Genomic DNA, 23,323 nt, shown 5'->3' with positions numbered 1-23,323 from the left:
GTTAGGGTTAGGGTTAGGGTTAGGGTTAGGGTTAGGGTTAGGGTTAGGGTTAGGGTTAGGGTTAGGGTTAGGGTTAGGGTTAGGGTTAGGGTTAGGGTTAGGGTTAGGGTTAGGGTTAGGGTTAGGGTTAGGGTTAGGGTTAGGGTTAGGGTTAGGGTTAGGGTTAGGGTTAGGGTTAGGGTTAGGGTTAGGGTTAGGGTTAGGGTTAGGGTTAGGGTTAGGGTTAGGGTTAGGGTTAGGGTTAGGGTTAGGGTTAGGGTTAGGGTTAGGGTTAGGGTTAGGGTTAGGGTTAGGGTTAGGGTTAGGGTTAGGGTTAGGGTTAGGGTTAGGGTTAGGGTTAGGGTTAGGGTTAGGGTTAGGGTTAGGGTTAGGGTTAGGGTTAGGGTTAGGGTTAGGGTTAGGGTTAGGGTTAGGGTTAGGGTTAGGGTTAGGGTTAGGGTTAGGGTTAGGGTTAGGGTTAGGGTTAGGGTTAGGGTTAGGGTTAGGGTTAGGGTTAGGGTTAGGGTTAGGGTTAGGGTTAGGGTTAGGGTTAGGGTTAGGGTTAGGGTTAGGGTTAGGGTTAGGGTTAGGGTTAGGGTTAGGGTTAGGGTTAGGGTTAGGGTTAGGGTTAGGGTTAGGGTTAGGGTTAGGGTTAGGGTTAGGGTTAGGGTTAGGGTTAGGGTTAGGGTTAGGGTTAGGGTTAGGGTTAGGGTTAGGGTTAGGGTTAGGGTTAGGGTTAGGGTTAGGGTTAGGGTTAGGGTTAGGGTTAGGGTTAGGGTTAGGGTTAGGGTTAGGGTTAGGGTTAGGGTTAGGGTTAGGGTTAGGGTTAGGGTTAGGGTTAGGGTTAGGGTTAGGGTTAGGGTTAGGGTTAGGGTTAGGGTTAGGGTTAGGGTTAGGGTTAGGGTTAGGGTTAGGGTTAGGGTTAGGGTTAGGGTTAGGGTTAGGGTTAGGGTTAGGGTTAGGGTTAGGGTTAGGGTTAGGGTTAGGGTTAGGGTTAGGGTTAGGGTTAGGGTTAGGGTTAGGGTTAGGGTTAGGGTTAGGGTTAGGGTTAGGGTTAGGGTTAGGGTTAGGGTTAGGGTTAGGGTTAGGGTTAGGGTTAGGGTTAGGGTTAGGGTTAGGGTTAGGGTTAGGGTTAGGGTTAGGGTTAGGGTTAGGGTTAGGGTTAGGGTTAGGGTTAGGGTTAGGGTTAGGGTTAGGGTTAGGGTTAGGGTTAGGGTTAGGGTTAGGGTTAGGGTTAGGGTTAGGGTTAGGGTTAGGGTTAGGGTTAGGGTTAGGGTTAGGGTTAGGGTTAGGGTTAGGGTTAGGGTTAGGGTTAGGGTTAGGGTTAGGGTTAGGGTTAGGGTTAGGGTTAGGGTTAGGGTTAGGGTTAGGGTTAGGGTTAGGGTTAGGGTTAGGGTTAGGGTTAGGGTTAGGGTTAGGGTTAGGGTTAGGGTTAGGGTTAGGGTTAGGGTTAGGGTTAGGGTTAGGGTTAGGGTTAGGGTTAGGGTTAGGGTTAGGGTTAGGGTTAGGGTTAGGGTTAGGGTTAGGGTTAGGGTTAGGGTTAGGGTTAGGGTTAGGGTTAGGGTTAGGGTTAGGGTTAGGGTTAGGGTTAGGGTTAGGGTTAGGGTTAGGGTTAGGGTTAGGGTTAGGGTTAGGGTTAGGGTTAGGGTTAGGGTTAGGGTTAGGGTTAGGGTTAGGGTTAGGGTTAGGGTTAGGGTTAGGGTTAGGGTTAGGGTTAGGGTTAGGGTTAGGGTTAGGGTTAGGGTTAGGGTTAGGGTTAGGGTTAGGGTTAGGGTTAGGGTTAGGGTTAGGGTTAGGGTTAGGGTTAGGGTTAGGGTTAGGGTTAGGGTTAGGGTTAGGGTTAGGGTTAGGGTTAGGGTTAGGGTTAGGGTTAGGGTTAGGGTTAGGGTTAGGGTTAGGGTTAGGGTTAGGGTTAGGGTTAGGGTTAGGGTTAGGGTTAGGGTTAGGGTTAGGGTTAGGGTTAGGGTTAGGGTTAGGGTTAGGGTTAGGGTTAGGGTTAGGGTTAGGGTTAGGGTTAGGGTTAGGGTTAGGGTTAGGGTTAGGGTTAGGGTTAGGGTTAGGGTTAGGGTTAGGGTTAGGGTTAGGGTTAGGGTTAGGGTTAGGGTTAGGGTTAGGGTTAGGGTTAGGGTTAGGGTTAGGGTTAGGGTTAGGGTTAGGGTTAGGGTTAGGGTTAGGGTTAGGGTTAGGGTTAGGGTTAGGGTTAGGGTTAGGGTTAGGGTTAGGGTTAGGGTTAGGGTTAGGGTTAGGGTTAGGGTTAGGGTTAGGGTTAGGGTTAGGGTTAGGGTTAGGGTTAGGGTTAGGGTTAGGGTTAGGGTTAGGGTTAGGGTTAGGGTTAGGGTTAGGGTTAGGGTTAGGGTTAGGGTTAGGGTTAGGGTTAGGGTTAGGGTTAGGGTTAGGGTTAGGGTTAGGGTTAGGGTTAGGGTTAGGGTTAGGGTTAGGGTTAGGGTTAGGGTTAGGGTTAGGGTTAGGGTTAGGGTTAGGGTTAGGGTTAGGGTTAGGGTTAGGGTTAGGGTTAGGGTTAGGGTTAGGGTTAGGGTTAGGGTTAGGGTTAGGGTTAGGGTTAGGGTTAGGGTTAGGGTTAGGGTTAGGGTTAGGGTTAGGGTTAGGGTTAGGGTTAGGGTTAGGGTTAGGGTTAGGGTTAGGGTTAGGGTTAGGGTTAGGGTTAGGGTTAGGGTTAGGGTTAGGGTTAGGGTTAGGGTTAGGGTTAGGGTTAGGGTTAGGGTTAGGGTTAGGGTTAGGGTTAGGGTTAGGGTTAGGGTTAGGGTTAGGGTTAGGGTTAGGGTTAGGGTTAGGGTTAGGGTTAGGGTTAGGGTTAGGGTTAGGGTTAGGGTTAGGGTTAGGGTTAGGGTTAGGGTTAGGGTTAGGGTTAGGGTTAGGGTTAGGGTTAGGGTTAGGGTTAGGGTTAGGGTTAGGGTTAGGGTTAGGGTTAGGGTTAGGGTTAGGGTTAGGGTTAGGGTTAGGGTTAGGGTTAGGGTTAGGGTTAGGGTTAGGGTTAGGGTTAGGGTTAGGGTTAGGGTTAGGGTTAGGGTTAGGGTTAGGGTTAGGGTTAGGGTTAGGGTTAGGGTTAGGGTTAGGGTTAGGGTTAGGGTTAGGGTTAGGGTTAGGGTTAGGGTTAGGGTTAGGGTTAGGGTTAGGGTTAGGGTTAGGGTTAGGGTTAGGGTTAGGGTTAGGGTTAGGGTTAGGGTTAGGGTTAGGGTTAGGGTTAGGGTTAGGGTTAGGGTTAGGGTTAGGGTTAGGGTTAGGGTTAGGGTTAGGGTTAGGGTTAGGGTTAGGGTTAGGGTTAGGGTTAGGGTTAGGGTTAGGGTTAGGGTTAGGGTTAGGGTTAGGGTTAGGGTTAGGGTTAGGGTTAGGGTTAGGGTTAGGGTTAGGGTTAGGGTTAGGGTTAGGGTTAGGGTTAGGGTTAGGGTTAGGGTTAGGGTTAGGGTTAGGGTTAGGGTTAGGGTTAGGGTTAGGGTTAGGGTTAGGGTTAGGGTTAGGGTTAGGGTTAGGGTTAGGGTTAGGGTTAGGGTTAGGGTTAGGGTTAGGGTTAGGGTTAGGGTTAGGGTTAGGGTTAGGGTTAGGGTTAGGGTTAGGGTTAGGGTTAGGGTTAGGGTTAGGGTTAGGGTTAGGGTTAGGGTTAGGGTTAGGGTTAGGGTTAGGGTTAGGGTTAGGGTTAGGGTTAGGGTTAGGGTTAGGGTTAGGGTTAGGGTTAGGGTTAGGGTTAGGGTTAGGGTTAGGGTTAGGGTTAGGGTTAGGGTTAGGGTTAGGGTTAGGGTTAGGGTTAGGGTTAGGGTTAGGGTTAGGGTTAGGGTTAGGGTTAGGGTTAGGGTTAGGGTTAGGGTTAGGGTTAGGGTTAGGGTTAGGGTTAGGGTTAGGGTTAGGGTTAGGGTTAGGGTTAGGGTTAGGGTTAGGGCTAAGCAGGTTCCACGACAGCACCGCGACCTCAATCCACACAAGTTTGGGTAGTAAGTATTGCAAGTAATATTTTCAGAGTTGTAGACTTCACAAACAAAAAAATTGCTACAGCTGTTTCGCTGCCAAAGTGGCAGCTCATCAGGCAAGAAAGTGAAGGATACTGAAATGAGAAAGCAGGACCTAGTTATATAGCTCTAGGAGTCGTGTGCAAAAAATTGTCTACGTGTATTAGACACTTTAGCAAGGGGCACAAAACAAGGGCCTATGCTGCTAGACAAGGAGAAGCGGCGGGAAGCCCCACGCTAGAGTATTTTGTATAACGTACATCCTGGGCGGGGGGGGGGGGGTGCAGTGCATTGCTAGAGATTGTAGAATTGGAAAAAAAATTCCTCAAATGCAATAGCTGTGCAGCAGGCCCGGGGTCTGTATAGATGCGTACCGTATTTATGATTGGCAACCGAGAGGGTCTCACTGGCTGCGAGTTATAATTAGGTATGGCAAATAGATAGCTAATGCAGCAGGCCCGGGGTCTGTATAGATGCGTACCGTATTTATGATTGGCAACCGAGAGGGTCTCACTGGCTGCGAGTTGGAGTAATAATTAGGTATGGCAAATATGGTGTAGTAGACAGCCAGATAAATGCGTACGGGGGGTTAGGGTTCGGGTTAGGGTTAGGGTTAGGGTTAGGTGCAGTAGAAAGCAAGACCCTATGCATACGGGCAGGCTGGGGCTGTGGTGCTTACAAATGTTTATGTTGAGCGTATGCTCCCAGTGGTTTTGACTTGCGCCATGCAATGAATGGTGGGGGTCCCAAATATTGTAAATTGTGGCGTGTCCAGAGTGTGCGTAGAGTACGTGACATATTCCTTAGAGCAGGATGGTATGTGAGTACGAGAGGAGTGCAGCGCCTAGTAGAGTTAGGGATTACTGGCTTTTTTCTAAATCTAAGGGCTGCATTGACTACGCTGGCAGAATACCCACGTGCTAGTAGTCGCTGTTTTAGGAACAGCTTCGTACCGTGAGCTGAGGTGGAATCTGTTGCACCTCGTTGTGCTCTTGTCATCTCGCCTACTGCAATGGCGCGCCAGGTGTGTTGTGGATGAGAGCTTCTGGGTGAAACATATGCGAACTTGTTCGTGGATTTAAAGTTCAAGCGTGAGCATACTGAATTGTTCTGCGTAGACAGTGCGAGGTCTAACATGATACAATTGGTCTGGCTACACTCATGTGTAAATCTAATCGGACAGTTCCTCGATGACTCTTCTATAATCTCAGGGACTAGGGTTTGGTCCACTATAGAAAAAAGGTCATCAATGTAGCGAGAGAAAATGAGTGCACTAGCTCTAAGGATTGTAAGATGGAAGTGTTCAATTCTCAGCATAAAAATATTGGCATAGACAACTGCGGCTGGGGAACCCATTGCAGTCCCATTGAGTTGGTGAAAAACTCTGTCATCAAACTGAAAAAAGTTATTCGTGAGAATGAGTCTCATGATGCCAACGAGGGCTTGTCTATGTGTCCCGGGGATGTTCATGTCTCTAAGGTGCCAAGCAAGAGCTCTGAGACCGTCAACATGTTTAATAGAAGTATAGAGTGAAACAACATCTAGTGTAAGGAAACAGAGATTCTCATTCCATTCTATGTTCTGCAAGTTGTCCAGGAGGTCATGTGAGTTGATGAGTACACTAGGTTTCGAGATCACGGATGGCCATAGGTAGATGTGAAATAGTCTAGCCCAATCATATGTAGGGGAGCCCCTAGATGCTACAATTGGTCTGATTTTCAATGGATTTTTATGTAACTTGGGTAGGCCATAAAAATTTGGTAAATCATTAGACGGAGTCAACAACCGTGCTCTGGCTCGTCGATGTAGGACTCTTAAGATAGGCCTAGCTGCATTGATGAACTTTCTTTGCAAATCATCTAAATCTAAGGTAGAGATATGTACCAGTCGATAGGTGTTACTGTCAAAGAGATGCTGGTGGCACAGGGAGACGTACTTAATGCGGCTCATTATTACAGTAGTGCTACCCTTGTCAGCCGGACAAATAACTAGATGTTTCGCATCGGCTAGAAAGTGTAACGCGGTGGTCTCAATAGGACCCAAGTTGCTGGCCACCTTCTTAGGTTTGAAGTTTCTAACAGCTAGTTCAACGTCTCTCATAAAAGCTCTAACATCCGGTGAAATAGATGCTACTGGTGGATGCCAGTGTGACGGCTTATACAAGGAACGGAATCTATCGGGTGTACTGGATCTACCGTGGAAATGTGCTGTAATGGCAATGTTTCTGAGGAACTTTGAAATGTCAGCATTATCAATTCTCGGTAGTGAGTTGAGCCTAGGAACGAACTTAAGTCCTAGTCCTAGAAGTTCAATAAGCTCAACTGGTACACTTACGTCCAAGCACGTGATGGTGTCCCGTGAAGAACAGTTTTCGCGTAGAGATTGTTTAAGATCTGAGCTTTGTTTACGGATTCGTTTACGGCGACGGCGCCTGTGGTTGGTGGTGTTACCTCCACGCCGTCGTTGTCGTCTGCGGGGGCTGTCACCGTCAGGAGGTCGGTCGTTGCGGTGGTCCCCAGGCCCCTAGCGATCGGCCGGGGCGTTGCGCGCCGAGCGTCGTACCGGTTGCGGCGTTGAGGCCTGCTGTGGACGGCGGCGTTGCGTACGGCGTGCTGAGCTAGTCGTTGCCTGTTGTTCAGACGTGGGTTGAACGTCGTGATTCGAAGGTCGACGACGATGCTGCTTCGGCGTCTGCTGTTGCTGCTGCCTCGGCGTTACTGGCTGCTGATGTTGTTGCTTGCGTGGCGTCTTACGCTGCTGCTGTTGCTGCTGCTGCGGCTGTTGTTGTCGCTGCTGTTGGGGTGGGGCAGGTGTCACAACTGGTTTGTTGGCAGTACTATTTTCACCGGGCGGTGGTGCTGGTGCGTCGGCAAGGCATTCAGCATGGCTCCTAATGCGTCCAGCCAGTTCATCAACATCAATGCGTGGAGAAACGACCAGCTCGGTCTGGACGACATGTCGTACTGCTGCTGGGAGTGAGTGCTTACAGTCACTCAGTGCCTTTTTCGCCTCAATGCATGATACCCTCCTAGACTCCGCTAGCAAAATGCAAATTTCCTGGTTACATCTGGCTGTAACCTGCGCTATTTGTTCATCTAGCTTCGTGTCCCCGGTGGTCTTGGGCTTATGAGCCAATGAGAGTGGCGGTCTGAATTGCGCAAGTCTCACCTCTGCATCAAATAGTGCATTGACTGCTTTGGTGTAGAGCTTGCAGTGTTTGACAAATGTGTCTACAATGGGTGTGAATAATTGGGCATATTTCCCCCATATGTAGTCAAGGTCGACACGAATGTCGCCAAGCTCATCATGCTGGTGTGTCACAGTAGACTCAGACTGCGCTAGACGTGCCAGATGTGCGGCTTCGGCGTCCAGGCTGTCTGCGCCTACTGTGTGTGTGCCTGTCTCTGTGTGTGCGTCTGTGTTGGCTGATGTGCGTGCATCTAACTCAGTGCGTGCATCTCCAGTGGTGTGTGCATCTAAATTGGTGCGTGCATCAGCTCTAACACGTGCATCAGTGACTGGCACAGTAATCTGTCTATCTCCCCCTTCCTCATCACTACTAAAATTAATAATGACGTTCTCAGGACTATTACTGTTACTCATATTTCTACTATGGACAAGGCAACCTAGCCAGCGGAGTCTAAAGAAGGCATACAAGCATGCGGTTGATACTCACAAACCCAACGGTGTCCCAGTATATCAGGATCTGTGTCGAATCGACGACAGCGCAGGCACTAGTGGTAGGGTTAGGGCTAAGCAGGTTCCACGACAGCACCGCGACCTCAATCCACACAAGTTTGGGTAGTAAGTATTGCAAGTAATATTTTCAGAGTTGTAGACTTCACAAACAAAAAAATTGCTACAGCTGTTTCGCTGCCAAAGTGGCAGCTCATCAGGCAAGAAAGTGAAGGATACTGAAATGAGAAAGCAGGACCTAGTTATATAGCTCTAGGAGTCGTGTGCAAAAAATTGTCTACGTGTATTAGACACTTTAGCAAGGGGCACAAAACAAGGGCCTATGCTGCTAGACAAGGAGAAGCGGCGGGAAGCCCCACGCTAGAGTATTTTGTATAACGTACATCCTGGGCGGGGGGGGGGGGGTGCAGTGCATTGCTAGAGATTGTAGAATTGGAAAAAAAATTCCTCAAATGCAATAGCTGTGCAGCAGGCCCGGGGTCTGTATAGATGCGTACCGTATTTATGATTGGCAACCGAGAGGGTCTCACTGGCTGCGAGTTATAATTAGGTATGGCAAATAGATAGCTAATGCAGCAGGCCCGGGGTCTGTATAGATGCGTACCGTATTTATGATTGGCAACCGAGAGGGTCTCACTGGCTGCGAGTTGGAGTAATAATTAGGTATGGCAAATATGGTGTAGTAGACAGCCAGATAAATGCGTACGGGGGGTTAGGGTTCGGGTTAGGGTTAGGGTTAGGGTTAGGTGCAGTAGAAAGCAAGACCCTATGCATACGGGCAGGCTGGGGCTGTGGTGCTTACAAATGTTTATGTTGAGCGTATGCTCCCAGTGGTTTTGACTTGCGCCATGCAATGAATGGTGGGGGTCCCAAATATTGTAAATTGTGGCGTGTCCAGAGTGTGCGTAGAGTACGTGACATATTCCTTAGAGCAGGATGGTATGTGAGTACGAGAGGAGTGCAGCGCCTAGTAGAGTTAGGGATTACTGGCTTTTTTCTAAATCTAAGGGCTGCATTGACTACGCTGGCAGAATACCCACGTGCTAGTAGTCGCTGTTTTAGGAACAGCTTCGTACCGTGAGCTGAGGTGGAATCTGTTGCACCTCGTTGTGCTCTTGTCATCTCGCCTACTGCAATGGCGCGCCAGGTGTGTTGTGGATGAGAGCTTCTGGGTGAAACATATGCGAACTTGTTCGTGGATTTAAAGTTCAAGCGTGAGCATACTGAATTGTTCTGCGTAGACAGTGCGAGGTCTAACATGATACAATTGGTCTGGCTACACTCATGTGTAAATCTAATCGGACAGTTCCTCGATGACTCTTCTATAATCTCAGGGACTAGGGTTTGGTCCACTATAGAAAAAAGGTCATCAATGTAGCGAGAGAAAATGAGTGCACTAGCTCTAAGGATTGTAAGATGGAAGTGTTCAATTCTCAGCATAAAAATATTGGCATAGACAACTGCGGCTGGGGAACCCATTGCAGTCCCATTGAGTTGGTGAAAAACTCTGTCATCAAACTGAAAAAAGTTATTCGTGAGAATGAGTCTCATGATGCCAACGAGGGCTTGTCTATGTGTCCCGGGGATGTTCATGTCTCTAAGGTGCCAAGCAAGAGCTCTGAGACCGTCAACATGTTTAATAGAAGTATAGAGTGAAACAACATCTAGTGTAAGGAAACAGAGATTCTCATTCCATTCTATGTTCTGCAAGTTGTCCAGGAGGTCATGTGAGTTGATGAGTACACTAGGTTTCGAGATCACGGATGGCCATAGGTAGATGTGAAATAGTCTAGCCCAATCATATGTAGGGGAGCCCCTAGATGCTACAATTGGTCTGATTTTCAATGGATTTTTATGTAACTTGGGTAGGCCATAAAAATTTGGTAAATCATTAGACGGAGTCAACAACCGTGCTCTGGCTCGTCGATGTAGGACTCTTAAGATAGGCCTAGCTGCATTGATGAACTTTCTTTGCAAATCATCTAAATCTAAGGTAGAGATATGTACCAGTCGATAGGTGTTACTGTCAAAGAGATGCTGGTGGCACAGGGAGACGTACTTAATGCGGCTCATTATTACAGTAGTGCTACCCTTGTCAGCCGGACAAATAACTAGATGTTTCGCATCGGCTAGAAAGTGTAACGCGGTGGTCTCAATAGGACCCAAGTTGCTGGCCACCTTCTTAGGTTTGAAGTTTCTAACAGCTAGTTCAACGTCTCTCATAAAAGCTCTAACATCCGGTGAAATAGATGCTACTGGTGGATGCCAGTGTGACGGCTTATACAAGGAACGGAATCTATCGGGTGTACTGGATCTACCGTGGAAATGTGCTGTAATGGCAATGTTTCTGAGGAACTTTGAAATGTCAGCATTATCAATTCTCGGTAGTGAGTTGAGCCTAGGAACGAACTTAAGTCCTAGTCCTAGAAGTTCAATAAGCTCAACTGGTACACTTACGTCCAAGCACGTGATGGTGTCCCGTGAAGAACAGTTTTCGCGTAGAGATTGTTTAAGATCTGAGCTTTGTTTACGGATTCGTTTACGGCGACGGCGCCTGTGGTTGGTGGTGTTACCTCCACGCCGTCGTTGTCGTCTGCGGGGGCTGTCACCGTCAGGAGGTCGGTCGTTGCGGTGGTCCCCAGGCCCCTAGCGATCGGCCGGGGCGTTGCGCGCCGAGCGTCGTACCGGTTGCGGCGTTGAGGCCTGCTGTGGACGGCGGCGTTGCGTACGGCGTGCTGAGCTAGTCGTTGCCTGTTGTTCAGACGTGGGTTGAACGTCGTGATTCGAAGGTCGACGACGATGCTGCTTCGGCGTCTGCTGTTGCTGCTGCCTCGGCGTTACTGGCTGCTGATGTTGTTGCTTGCGTGGCGTCTTACGCTGCTGCTGTTGCTGCTGCTGCGGCTGTTGTTGTCGCTGCTGTTGGGGTGGGGCAGGTGTCACAACTGGTTTGTTGGCAGTACTATTTTCACCGGGCGGTGGTGCTGGTGCGTCGGCAAGGCATTCAGCATGGCTCCTAATGCGTCCAGCCAGTTCATCAACATCAATGCGTGGAGAAACGACCAGCTCGGTCTGGACGACATGTCGTACTGCTGCTGGGAGTGAGTGCTTACAGTCACTCAGTGCCTTTTTCGCCTCAATGCATGATACCCTCCTAGACTCCGCTAGCAAAATGCAAATTTCCTGGTTACATCTGGCTGTAACCTGCGCTATTTGTTCATCTAGCTTCGTGTCCCCGGTGGTCTTGGGCTTATGAGCCAATGAGAGTGGCGGTCTGAATTGCGCAAGTCTCACCTCTGCATCAAATAGTGCATTGACTGCTTTGGTGTAGAGCTTGCAGTGTTTGACAAATGTGTCTACAATGGGTGTGAATAATTGGGCATATTTCCCCCATATGTAGTCAAGGTCGACACGAATGTCGCCAAGCTCATCATGCTGGTGTGTCACAGTAGACTCAGACTGCGCTAGACGTGCCAGATGTGCGGCTTCGGCGTCCAGGCTGTCTGCGCCTACTGTGTGTGTGCCTGTCTCTGTGTGTGCGTCTGTGTTGGCTGATGTGCGTGCATCTAACTCAGTGCGTGCATCTCCAGTGGTGTGTGCATCTAAATTGGTGCGTGCATCAGCTCTAACACGTGCATCAGTGACTGGCACAGTAATCTGTCTATCTCCCCCTTCCTCATCACTACTAAAATTAATAATGACGTTCTCAGGACTATTACTGTTACTCATATTTCTACTATGGACAAGGCAACCTAGCCAGCGGAGTCTAAAGAAGGCATACAAGCATGCGGTTGATACTCACAAACCCAACGGTGTCCCAGTATATCAGGATCTGTGTCGAATCGACGACAGCGCAGGCACTAGTGGTAGGGTTAGGGCTAAGCAGGTTCCACGACAGCACCGCGACCTCAATCCACACAAGTTTGGGTAGTAAGTATTGCAAGTAATATTTTCAGAGTTGTAGACTTCACAAACAAAAAAATTGCTACAGCTGTTTCGCTGCCAAAGTGGCAGCTCATCAGGCAAGAAAGTGAAGGATACTGAAATGAGAAAGCAGGACCTAGTTATATAGCTCTAGGAGTCGTGTGCAAAAAATTGTCTACGTGTATTAGACACTTTAGCAAGGGGCACAAAACAAGGGCCTATGCTGCTAGACAAGGAGAAGCGGCGGGAAGCCCCACGCTAGAGTATTTTGTATAACGTACATCCTGGGCGGGGGGGGGGGGGTGCAGTGCATTGCTAGAGATTGTAGAATTGGAAAAAAAATTCCTCAAATGCAATAGCTGTGCAGCAGGCCCGGGGTCTGTATAGATGCGTACCGTATTTATGATTGGCAACCGAGAGGGTCTCACTGGCTGCGAGTTATAATTAGGTATGGCAAATAGATAGCTAATGCAGCAGGCCCGGGGTCTGTATAGATGCGTACCGTATTTATGATTGGCAACCGAGAGGGTCTCACTGGCTGCGAGTTGGAGTAATAATTAGGTATGGCAAATATGGTGTAGTAGACAGCCAGATAAATGCGTACGGGGGGTTAGGGTTCGGGTTAGGGTTAGGGTTAGGGTTAGGTGCAGTAGAAAGCAAGACCCTATGCATACGGGCAGGCTGGGGCTGTGGTGCTTACAAATGTTTATGTTGAGCGTATGCTCCCAGTGGTTTTGACTTGCGCCATGCAATGAATGGTGGGGGTCCCAAATATTGTAAATTGTGGCGTGTCCAGAGTGTGCGTAGAGTACGTGACATATTCCTTAGAGCAGGATGGTATGTGAGTACGAGAGGAGTGCAGCGCCTAGTAGAGTTAGGGATTACTGGCTTTTTTCTAAATCTAAGGGCTGCATTGACTACGCTGGCAGAATACCCACGTGCTAGTAGTCGCTGTTTTAGGAACAGCTTCGTACCGTGAGCTGAGGTGGAATCTGTTGCACCTCGTTGTGCTCTTGTCATCTCGCCTACTGCAATGGCGCGCCAGGTGTGTTGTGGATGAGAGCTTCTGGGTGAAACATATGCGAACTTGTTCGTGGATTTAAAGTTCAAGCGTGAGCATACTGAATTGTTCTGCGTAGACAGTGCGAGGTCTAACATGATACAATTGGTCTGGCTACACTCATGTGTAAATCTAATCGGACAGTTCCTCGATGACTCTTCTATAATCTCAGGGACTAGGGTTTGGTCCACTATAGAAAAAAGGTCATCAATGTAGCGAGAGAAAATGAGTGCACTAGCTCTAAGGATTGTAAGATGGAAGTGTTCAATTCTCAGCATAAAAATATTGGCATAGACAACTGCGGCTGGGGAACCCATTGCAGTCCCATTGAGTTGGTGAAAAACTCTGTCATCAAACTGAAAAAAGTTATTCGTGAGAATGAGTCTCATGATGCCAACGAGGGCTTGTCTATGTGTCCCGGGGATGTTCATGTCTCTAAGGTGCCAAGCAAGAGCTCTGAGACCGTCAACATGTTTAATAGAAGTATAGAGTGAAACAACATCTAGTGTAAGGAAACAGAGATTCTCATTCCATTCTATGTTCTGCAAGTTGTCCAGGAGGTCATGTGAGTTGATGAGTACACTAGGTTTCGAGATCACGGATGGCCATAGGTAGATGTGAAATAGTCTAGCCCAATCATATGTAGGGGAGCCCCTAGATGCTACAATTGGTCTGATTTTCAATGGATTTTTATGTAACTTGGGTAGGCCATAAAAATTTGGTAAATCATTAGACGGAGTCAACAACCGTGCTCTGGCTCGTCGATGTAGGACTCTTAAGATAGGCCTAGCTGCATTGATGAACTTTCTTTGCAAATCATCTAAATCTAAGGTAGAGATATGTACCAGTCGATAGGTGTTACTGTCAAAGAGATGCTGGTGGCACAGGGAGACGTACTTAATGCGGCTCATTATTACAGTAGTGCTACCCTTGTCAGCCGGACAAATAACTAGATGTTTCGCATCGGCTAGAAAGTGTAACGCGGTGGTCTCAATAGGACCCAAGTTGCTGGCCACCTTCTTAGGTTTGAAGTTTCTAACAGCTAGTTCAACGTCTCTCATAAAAGCTCTAACATCCGGTGAAATAGATGCTACTGGTGGATGCCAGTGTGACGGCTTATACAAGGAACGGAATCTATCGGGTGTACTGGATCTACCGTGGAAATGTGCTGTAATGGCAATGTTTCTGAGGAACTTTGAAATGTCAGCATTATCAATTCTCGGTAGTGAGTTGAGCCTAGGAACGAACTTAAGTCCTAGTCCTAGAAGTTCAATAAGCTCAACTGGTACACTTACGTCCAAGCACGTGATGGTGTCCCGTGAAGAACAGTTTTCGCGTAGAGATTGTTTAAGATCTGAGCTTTGTTTACGGATTCGTTTACGGCGACGGCGCCTGTGGTTGGTGGTGTTACCTCCACGCCGTCGTTGTCGTCTGCGGGGGCTGTCACCGTCAGGAGGTCGGTCGTTGCGGTGGTCCCCAGGCCCCTAGCGATCGGCCGGGGCGTTGCGCGCCGAGCGTCGTACCGGTTGCGGCGTTGAGGCCTGCTGTGGACGGCGGCGTTGCGTACGGCGTGCTGAGCTAGTCGTTGCCTGTTGTTCAGACGTGGGTTGAACGTCGTGATTCGAAGGTCGACGACGATGCTGCTTCGGCGTCTGCTGTTGCTGCTGCCTCGGCGTTACTGGCTGCTGATGTTGTTGCTTGCGTGGCGTCTTACGCTGCTGCTGTTGCTGCTGCTGCGGCTGTTGTTGTCGCTGCTGTTGGGGTGGGGCAGGTGTCACAACTGGTTTGTTGGCAGTACTATTTTCACCGGGCGGTGGTGCTGGTGCGTCGGCAAGGCATTCAGCATGGCTCCTAATGCGTCCAGCCAGTTCATCAACATCAATGCGTGGAGAAACGACCAGCTCGGTCTGGACGACATGTCGTACTGCTGCTGGGAGTGAGTGCTTACAGTCACTCAGTGCCTTTTTCGCCTCAATGCATGATACCCTCCTAGACTCCGCTAGCAAAATGCAAATTTCCTGGTTACATCTGGCTGTAACCTGCGCTATTTGTTCATCTAGCTTCGTGTCCCCGGTGGTCTTGGGCTTATGAGCCAATGAGAGTGGCGGTCTGAATTGCGCAAGTCTCACCTCTGCATCAAATAGTGCATTGACTGCTTTGGTGTAGAGCTTGCAGTGTTTGACAAATGTGTCTACAATGGGTGTGAATAATTGGGCATATTTCCCCCATATGTAGTCAAGGTCGACACGAATGTCGCCAAGCTCATCATGCTGGTGTGTCACAGTAGACTCAGACTGCGCTAGACGTGCCAGATGTGCGGCTTCGGCGTCCAGGCTGTCTGCGCCTACTGTGTGTGTGCCTGTCTCTGTGTGTGCGTCTGTGTTGGCTGATGTGCGTGCATCTAACTCAGTGCGTGCATCTCCAGTGGTGTGTGCATCTAAATTGGTGCGTGCATCAGCTCTAACACGTGCATCAGTGACTGGCACAGTAATCTGTCTATCTCCCCCTTCCTCATCACTACTAAAATTAATAATGACGTTCTCAGGACTATTACTGTTACTCATATTTCTACTATGGACAAGGCAACCTAGCCAGCGGAGTCTAAAGAAGGCATACAAGCATGCGGTTGATACTCACAAACCCAACGGTGTCCCAGTATATCAGGATCTGTGTCGAATCGACGACAGCGCAGGCACTAGTGGTAGGGTTAGGGCTAAGCAGGTTCCACGACAGCACCGCGACCTCAATCCACACAAGTTTGGGTAGTAAGTATTGCAAGTAATATTTTCAGAGTTGTAGACTTCACAAACAAAAAAATTGCTACAGCTGTTTCGCTGCCAAAGTGGCAGCTCATCAGGCAAGAAAGTGAAGGATACTGAAATGAGAAAGCAGGACCTAGTTATATAGCTCTAGGAGTCGTGTGCAAAAAATTGTCTACGTGTATTAGACACTTTAGCAAGGGGCACAAAACAAGGGCCTATGCTGCTAGACAAGGAGAAGCGGCGGGAAGCCCCACGCTAGAGTATTTTGTATAACGTACATCCTGGGCGGGGGGGGGGGGGTGCAGTGCATTGCTAGAGATTGTAGAATTGGAAAAAAAATTCCTCAAATGCAATAGCTGTGCAGCAGGCCCGGGGTCTGTATAGATGCGTACCGTATTTATGATTGGCAACCGAGAGGGTCTCACTGGCTGCGAGTTATAATTAGGTATGGCAAATAGATAGCTAATGCAGCAGGCCCGGGGTCTGTATAGATGCGTACCGTATTTATGATTGGCAACCGAGAGGGTCTCACTGGCTGCGAGTTGGAGTAATAATTAGGTATGGCAAATATGGTGTAGTAGACAGCCAGATAAATGCGTACGGGGGGTTAGGGTTCGGGTTAGGGTTAGGGTTAGGGTTAGGTGCAGTAGAAAGCAAGACCCTATGCATACGGGCAGGCTGGGGCTGTGGTGCTTACAAATGTTTATGTTGAGCGTATGCTCCCAGTGGTTTTGACTTGCGCCATGCAATGAATGGTGGGGGTCCCAAATATTGTAAATTGTGGCGTGTCCAGAGTGTGCGTAGAGTACGTGACATATTCCTTAGAGCAGGATGGTATGTGAGTACGAGAGGAGTGCAGCGCCTAGTAGAGTTAGGGATTACTGGCTTTTTTCTAAATCTAAGGGCTGCATTGACTACGCTGGCAGAATACCCACGTGCTAGTAGTCGCTGTTTTAGGAACAGCTTCGTACCGTGAGCTGAGGTGGAATCTGTTGCACCTCGTTGTGCTCTTGTCATCTCGCCTACTGCAATGGCGCGCCAGGTGTGTTGTGGATGAGAGCTTCTGGGTGAAACATATGCGAACTTGTTCGTGGATTTAAAGTTCAAGCGTGAGCATACTGAATTGTTCTGCGTAGACAGTGCGAGGTCTAACATGATACAATTGGTCTGGCTACACTCATGTGTAAATCTAATCGGACAGTTCCTCGATGACTCTTCTATAATCTCAGGGACTAGGGTTTGGTCCACTATAGAAAAAAGGTCATCAATGTAGCGAGAGAAAATGAGTGCACTAGCTCTAAGGATTGTAAGATGGAAGTGTTCAATTCTCAGCATAAAAATATTGGCATAGACAACTGCGGCTGGGGAACCCATTGCAGTCCCATTGAGTTGGTGAAAAACTCTGTCATCAAACTGAAAAAAGTTATTCGTGAGAATGAGTCTCATGATGCCAACGAGGGCTTGTCTATGTGTCCCGGGGATGTTCATGTCTCTAAGGTGCCAAGCAAGAGCTCTGAGACCGTCAACATGTTTAATAGAAGTATAGAGTGAAACAACATCTAGTGTAAGGAAACAGAGATTCTCATTCCATTCTATGTTCTGCAAGTTGTCCAGGAGGTCATGTGAGTTGATGAGTACACTAGGTTTCGAGATCACGGATGGCCATAGGTAGATGTGAAATAGTCTAGCCCAATCATATGTAGGGGAGCCCCTAGATGCTACAATTGGTCTGATTTTCAATGGATTTTTATGTAACTTGGGTAGGCCATAAAAATTTGGTAAATCATTAGACGGAGTCAACAACCGTGCTCTGGCTCGTCGATGTAGGACTCTTAAGATAGGCCTAGCTGCATTGATGAACTTTCTTTGCAAATCATCTAAATCTAAGGTAGAGATATGTACCAGTCGATAGGTGTTACTGTCAAAGAGATGCTGGTGGCACAGGGAGACGTACTTAATGCGGCTCATTATTACAGTAGTGCTACCCTTGTCAGCCGGACAAATAACTAGATGTTTCGCATCGGCTAGAAAGTGTAACGCGGTGGTCTCAATAGGACCCAAGTTGCTGGCCACCTTCTTAGGTTTGAAGTTTCTAACAGCTAGTTCAACGTCTCTCATAAAAGCTCTAACATCCGGTGAAATAGATGCTACTGGTGGATGCCAGTGTGACGGCTTATACAAGGAACGGAATCTATCGGGTGTACTGGATCTACCGTGGAAATGTGCTGTAATGGCAATGTTTCTGAGGAACTTTGAAATGTCAGCATTATCAATTCTCGGTAGTGAGTTGAGCCTAGGAACGAACTTAAGTCCTAGTCCTAGAAGTTCAATAAGCTCAACTGGTACACTTACGTCCAAGCACGTGATGGTGTCCCGTGAAGAACAGTTTTCGCGTAGAGATTGTTTAAGATCTGAGCTTTGTTTACGGATTCGTTTACGGCGACGGCGCCTGTGGTTGGTGGTGTTACCTCCACGCCGTCGTTGTCGTCTGCGGGGGCTGTCACCGTCAGGAGGTCGGTCGTTGCGGTGGTCCCCAGGCCCCTAGCGATCGGCCGGGGCGTTGCGCGCCGAGCGTCGTACCGGTTGCGGCGTTGAGGCCTGCTGTGGACGGCGGCGTTGCGTACGGCGTGCTGAGCTAGTCGTTGCCTGTTGTTCAGACGTGGGTTGAACGTCGTGATTCGAAGGTCGACGACGATGCTGCTTCGGCGTCTGCTGTTGCTGCTGCCTCGGCGTTACTGGCTGCTGATGTTGTTGCTTGCGTGGCGTCTTACGCTGCTGCTGTTGCTGCTGCTGCGGCTGTTGTTGTCGCTGCTGTTGGGGTGGGGCAGGTGTCACAACTGGTTTGTTGGCAGTACTATTTTCACCGGGCGGTGGTGCTGGTGCGTCGGCAAGGCATTCAGCATGGCTCCTAATGCGTCCAGCCAGTTCATCAACATCAATGCGTGGAGAAACGACCAGCTCGGTCTGGACGACATGTCGTACTGCTGCTGGGAGTGAGTGCTTACAGTCACTCAGTGCCTTTTTCGCCTCAATGCATGATACCCTCCTAGACTCCGCTAGCAAAATGCAAATTTCCTGGTTACATCTGGCTGTAACCTGCGCTATTTGTTCATCTAGCTTCGTGTCCCCGGTGGTCTTGGGCTTATGAGCCAATGAGAGTGGCGGTCTGAATTGCGCAAGTCTCACCTCTGCATCAAATAGTGCATTGACTGCTTTGGTGTAGAGCTTGCAGTGTTTGACAAATGTGTCTACAATGGGTGTGAATAATTGGGCATATTTCCCCCATATGTAGTCAAGGTCGACACGAATGTCGCCAAGCTCATCATGCTGGTGTGTCACAGTAGACTCAGACTGCGCTAGACGTGCCAGATGTGCGGCTTCGGCGTCCAGGCTGTCTGCGCCTACTGTGTGTGTGCCTGTCTCTGTGTGTGCGTCTGTGTTGGCTGATGTGCGTGCATCTAACTCAGTGCGTGCATCTCCAGTGGTGTGTGCATCTAAATTGGTGCGTGCATCAGCTCTAACACGTGCATCAGTGACTGGCACAGTAATCTGTCTATCTCCCCCTTCCTCATCACTACTAAAATTAATAATGACGTTCTCAGGACTATTACTGTTACTCATATTTCTACTATGGACAAGGCAACCTAGCCAGCGGAGTCTAAAGAAGGCATACAAGCATGCGGTTGATACTCACAAACCCAACGGTGTCCCAGTATATCAGGATCTGTGTCGAATCGACGACAGCGCAGGCACTAGTGGTAGGGTTAGGGCTAAGCAGGTTCCACGACAGCACCGCGACCTCAATCCACACAAGTTTGGGTAGTAAGTATTGCAAGTAATATTTTCAGAGTTGTAGACTTCACAAACAAAAAAATTGCTACAGCTGTTTCGCTGCCAAAGTGGCAGCTCATCAGGCAAGAAAGTGAAGGATACTGAAATGAGAAAGCAGGACCTAGTTATATAGCTCTAGGAGTCGTGTGCAAAAAATTGTCTACGTGTATTAGACACTTTAGCAAGGGGCACAAAACAAGGGCCTATGCTGCTAGACAAGGAGAAGCGGCGGGAAGCCCCACGCTAGAGTATTTTGTATAACGTACATCCTGGGCGGGGGGGGGGGGGTGCAGTGCATTGCTAGAGATTGTAGAATTGGAAAAAAAATTCCTCAAATGCAATAGCTGTGCAGCAGGCCCGGGGTCTGTATAGATGCGTACCGTATTTATGATTGGCAACCGAGAGGGTCTCACTGGCTGCGAGTTATAATTAGGTATGGCAAATAGATAGCTAATGCAGCAGGCCCGGGGTCTGTATAGATGCGTACCGTATTTATGATTGGCAACCGAGAGGGTCTCACTGGCTGCGAGTTGGAGTAATAATTAGGTATGGCAAATATGGTGTAGTAGACAGCCAGATAAATGCGTACGGGGGGTTAGGGTTCGGGTTAGGGTTAGGGTTAGGGTTAGGTGCAGTAGAAAGCAAGACCCTATGCATACGGGCAGGCTGGGGCTGTGGTGCTTACAAATGTTTATGTTGAGCGTATGCTCCCAGTGGTTTTGACTTGCGCCATGCAATGAATGGTGGGGGTCCCAAATATTGTAAATTGTGGCGTGTCCAGAGTGTGCGTAGAGTACGTGACATATTCCTTAGAGCAGGATGGTATGTGAGTACGAGAGGAGTGCAGCGCCTAGTAGAGTTAGGGATTACTGGCTTTTTTCTAAATCTAAGGGCTGCATTGACTACGCTGGCAGAATACCCACGTGCTAGTAGTCGCTGTTTTAGGAACAGCTTCGTACCGTGAGCTGAGGTGGAATCTGTTGCACCTCGTTGTGCTCTTGTCATCTCGCCTACTGCAATGGCGCGCCAGGTGTGTTGTGGATGAGAGCTTCTGGGTGAAACATATGCGAACTTGTTCGTGGATTTAAAGTTCAAGCGTGAGCATACTGAATTGTTCTGCGTAGACAGTGCGAGGTCTAACATGATACAATTGGTCTGGCTACACTCATGTGTAAATCTAATCGGACAGTTCCTCGATGACTCTTCTATAATCTCAGGGACTAGGGTTTGGTCCACTATAGAAAAAAGGTCATCAATGTAGCGAGAGAAAATGAGTGCACTAGCTCTAAGGATTGTAAGATGGAAGTGTTCAATTCTCAGCATAAAAATATTGGCATAGACAACTGCGGCTGGGGAACCCATTGCAGTCCCATTGAGTTGGTGAAAAACTCTGTCATCAAACTGAAAAAAGTTATTCGTGAGAATGAGTCTCATGATGCCAACGAGGGCTTGTCTATGTGTCCCGGGGATGTTCATGTCTCTAAGGTGCCAAGCAAGAGCTCTGAGACCGTCAACATGTTTAATAGAAGTATAGAGTGAAACAACATCTAGTGTAAGGAAACAGAGATTCTCATTCCATTCTATGTTCTGCAAGTTGTCCAGGAGGTCATGTGAGTTGATGAGTACACTAGGTTTCGAGATCACGGATGGCCATAGGTAGATGTGAAATAGTCTAGCCCAATCATATGTAGGGGAGCCCCTAGATGCTACAATTGGTCTGATTTTCAATGGATTTTTATGTAACTTGGGTAGGCCATAAAAATTTGGTAAATCATTAGACGGAGTCAACAACCGTGCTCTGGCTCGTCGATGTAGGACTCTTAAGATAGGCCTAGCTGCATTGATGAACTTTCTTTGCAAATCATCTAAATCTAAGGTAGAGATATGTACCAGTCGATAGGTGTTACTGTCAAAGAGATGCTGGTGGCACAGGGAGACGTACTTAATGCGGCTCATTATTACAGTAGTGCTACCCTTGTCAGCCGGACAAATAACTAGATGTTTCGCATCGGCTAGAAAGTGTAACGCGGTGGTCTCAATAGGACCCAAGTTGCTGGCCACCTTCTTAGGTTTGAAGTTTCTAACAGCTAGTTCAACGTCTCTCATAAAAGCTCTAACATCCGGTGAAATAGATGCTACTGGTGGATGCCAGTGTGACGGCTTATACAAGGAACGGAATCTATCGGGTGTACTGGATCTACCGTGGAAATGTGCTGTAATGGCAATGTTTCTGAGGAACTTTGAAATGTCAGCATTATCAATTCTCGGTAGTGAGTTGAGCCTAGGAACGAACTTAAGTCCTAGTCCTAGAAGTTCAATAAGCTCAACTGGTACACTTACGTCCAAGCACGTGATGGTGTCCCGTGAAGAACAGTTTTCGCGTAGAGATTGTTTAAGATCTGAGCTTTGTTTACGGATTCGTTTACGGCGACGGCGCCTGTGGTTGGTGGTGTTACCTCCACGCCGTCGTTGTCGTCTGCGGGGGCTGTCACCGTCAGGAGGTCGGTCGTTGCGGTGGTCCCCAGGCCCCTAGCGATCGGCCGGGGCGTTGCGCGCCGAGCGTCGTACCGGTTGCGGCGTTGAGGCCTGCTGTGGACGGCGGCGTTGCGTACGGCGTGCTGAGCTAGTCGTTGCCTGTTGTTCAGACGTGGGTTGAACGTCGTGATTCGAAGGTCGACGACGATGCTGCTTCGGCGTCTGCTGTTGCTGCTGCCTCGGCGTTACTGGCTGCTGATGTTGTTGCTTGCGTGGCGTCTTACGCTGCTGCTGTTGCTGCTGCTGCGGCTGTTGTTGTCGCTGCTGTTGGGGTGGGGCAGGTGTCACAACTGGTTTGTTGGCAGTACTATTTTCACCGGGCGGTGGTGCTGGTGCGTCGGCAAGGCATTCAGCATGGCTCCTAATGCGTCCAGCCAGTTCATCAACATCAATGCGTGGAGAAACGACCAGCTCGGTCTGGACGACATGTCGTACTGCTGCTGGGAGTGAGTGCTTACAGTCACTCAGTGCCTTTTTCGCCTCAATGCATGATACCCTCCTAGACTCCGCTAGCAAAATGCAAATTTCCTGGTTACATCTGGCTGTAACCTGCGCTATTTGTTCATCTAGCTTCGTGTCCCCGGTGGTCTTGGGCTTATGAGCCAATGAGAGTGGCGGTCTGAATTGCGCAAGTCTCACCTCTGCATCAAATAGTGCATTGACTGCTTTGGTGTAGAGCTTGCAGTGTTTGACAAATGTGTCTACAATGGGTGTGAATAATTGGGCATATTTCCCCCATATGTAGTCAAGGTCGACACGAATGTCGCCAAGCTCATCATGCTGGTGTGTCACAGTAGACTCAGACTGCGCTAGACGTGCCAGATGTGCGGCTTCGGCGTCCAGGCTGTCTGCGCCTACTGTGTGTGTGCCTGTCTCTGTGTGTGCGTCTGTGTTGGCTGATGTGCGTGCATCTAACTCAGTGCGTGCATCTCCAGTGGTGTGTGCATCTAAATTGGTGCGTGCATCAGCTCTAACACGTGCATCAGTGACTGGCACAGTAATCTGTCTATCTCCCCCTTCCTCATCACTACTAAAATTAATAATGACGTTCTCAGGACTATTACTGTTACTCATATTTCTACTATGGACAAGGCAACCTAGCCAGCGGAGTCTAAAGAAGGCATACAAGCATGCGGTTGATACTCACAAACCCAACGGTGTCCCAGTATATCAGGATCTGTGTCGAATCGACGACAGCGCAGGCACTAGTGGTAGGGTTAGGGCTAAGCAGGTTCCACGACAGCACCGCGACCTCAATCCACACAAGTTTGGGTAGTAAGTATTGCAAGTAATATTTTCAGAGTTGTAGACTTCACAAACAAAAAAATTGCTACAGCTGTTTCGCTGCCAAAGTGGCAGCTCATCAGGCAAGAAAGTGAAGGATACTGAAATGAGAAAGCAGGACCTAGTTATATAGCTCTAGGAGTCGTGTGCAAAAAATTGTCTACGTGTATTAGACACTTTAGCAAGGGGCACAAAACAAGGGCCTATGCTGCTAGACAAGGAGAAGCGGCGGGAAGCCCCACGCTAGAGTATTTTGTATAACGTACATCCTGGGCGGGGGGGGGGGGGTGCAGTGC

General features: G+C 48.8%; 5 protein-coding genes across 5 annotated transcripts; all 5 read right to left on the bottom strand.

The window, feature by feature from the left end:
* Positions 1–6,461: 6,461 nt before the first annotated feature.
* Positions 6,462–7,541, bottom strand: LOC135810992 (uncharacterized). The gene has a single exon (XM_065324359.1). It carries the CDS (start codon positions 7,539–7,541, stop codon positions 6,462–6,464), a length of 1,080 nt encoding a protein of 359 aa, XP_065180431.1.
* A 2,739-nt stretch (positions 7,542–10,280) lies between these two features.
* Positions 10,281–11,360, bottom strand: LOC135810990 (uncharacterized). The gene has a single exon (XM_065324358.1). It carries the CDS (start codon positions 11,358–11,360, stop codon positions 10,281–10,283), a length of 1,080 nt encoding a protein of 359 aa, XP_065180430.1.
* A 2,739-nt stretch (positions 11,361–14,099) lies between these two features.
* Positions 14,100–15,179, bottom strand: LOC135810988 (uncharacterized). Its single transcript, XM_065324357.1, has one exon. The coding sequence runs from the start codon at positions 15,177–15,179 to the stop codon at positions 14,100–14,102; it is 1,080 nt and encodes a 359-aa protein (XP_065180429.1).
* Positions 15,180–17,918: 2,739 nt separating this feature from the next.
* LOC135810987 (uncharacterized) lies at positions 17,919–18,998 on the bottom strand. Its single transcript, XM_065324356.1, has one exon. The coding sequence runs from the start codon at positions 18,996–18,998 to the stop codon at positions 17,919–17,921; it is 1,080 nt and encodes a 359-aa protein (XP_065180428.1).
* Positions 18,999–21,737: 2,739 nt separating this feature from the next.
* On the bottom strand, positions 21,738–22,817 carry LOC135810986 (uncharacterized). The gene has a single exon (XM_065324355.1). The coding sequence runs from the start codon at positions 22,815–22,817 to the stop codon at positions 21,738–21,740; it is 1,080 nt and encodes a 359-aa protein (XP_065180427.1).
* Positions 22,818–23,323: the final 506 nt, after the last annotated feature.

This window comes from Sycon ciliatum, chromosome 2, assembly GCF_964019385.1.
Source record: "Sycon ciliatum chromosome 2, ocSycCili1.1, whole genome shotgun sequence".
Taxonomy (NCBI): Eukaryota; Metazoa; Porifera; class Calcarea; order Leucosolenida; family Sycettidae; genus Sycon; species Sycon ciliatum.
The sequence above is the reverse complement of the archived record's forward strand: the minus strand, read 5'-3'. Positions and strand labels throughout refer to the sequence as shown.

Excerpts from the sequence above, each read along its gene's own strand:
- LOC135810988 (XM_065324357.1), bottom strand. The coding sequence starts at position 15,179 with ATGAGTAACAGTAATAGTCCTGAGAACGTCATTATTAATTTTAGTAGT.
- LOC135810987 (XM_065324356.1), bottom strand. The coding sequence starts at position 18,998 with ATGAGTAACAGTAATAGTCCTGAGAACGTCATTATTAATTTTAGTAGT.
- LOC135810986 (XM_065324355.1), bottom strand. The coding sequence starts at position 22,817 with ATGAGTAACAGTAATAGTCCTGAGAACGTCATTATTAATTTTAGTAGT.
- LOC135810990 (XM_065324358.1), bottom strand. The coding sequence starts at position 11,360 with ATGAGTAACAGTAATAGTCCTGAGAACGTCATTATTAATTTTAGTAGT.
- LOC135810992 (XM_065324359.1), bottom strand. The coding sequence starts at position 7,541 with ATGAGTAACAGTAATAGTCCTGAGAACGTCATTATTAATTTTAGTAGT.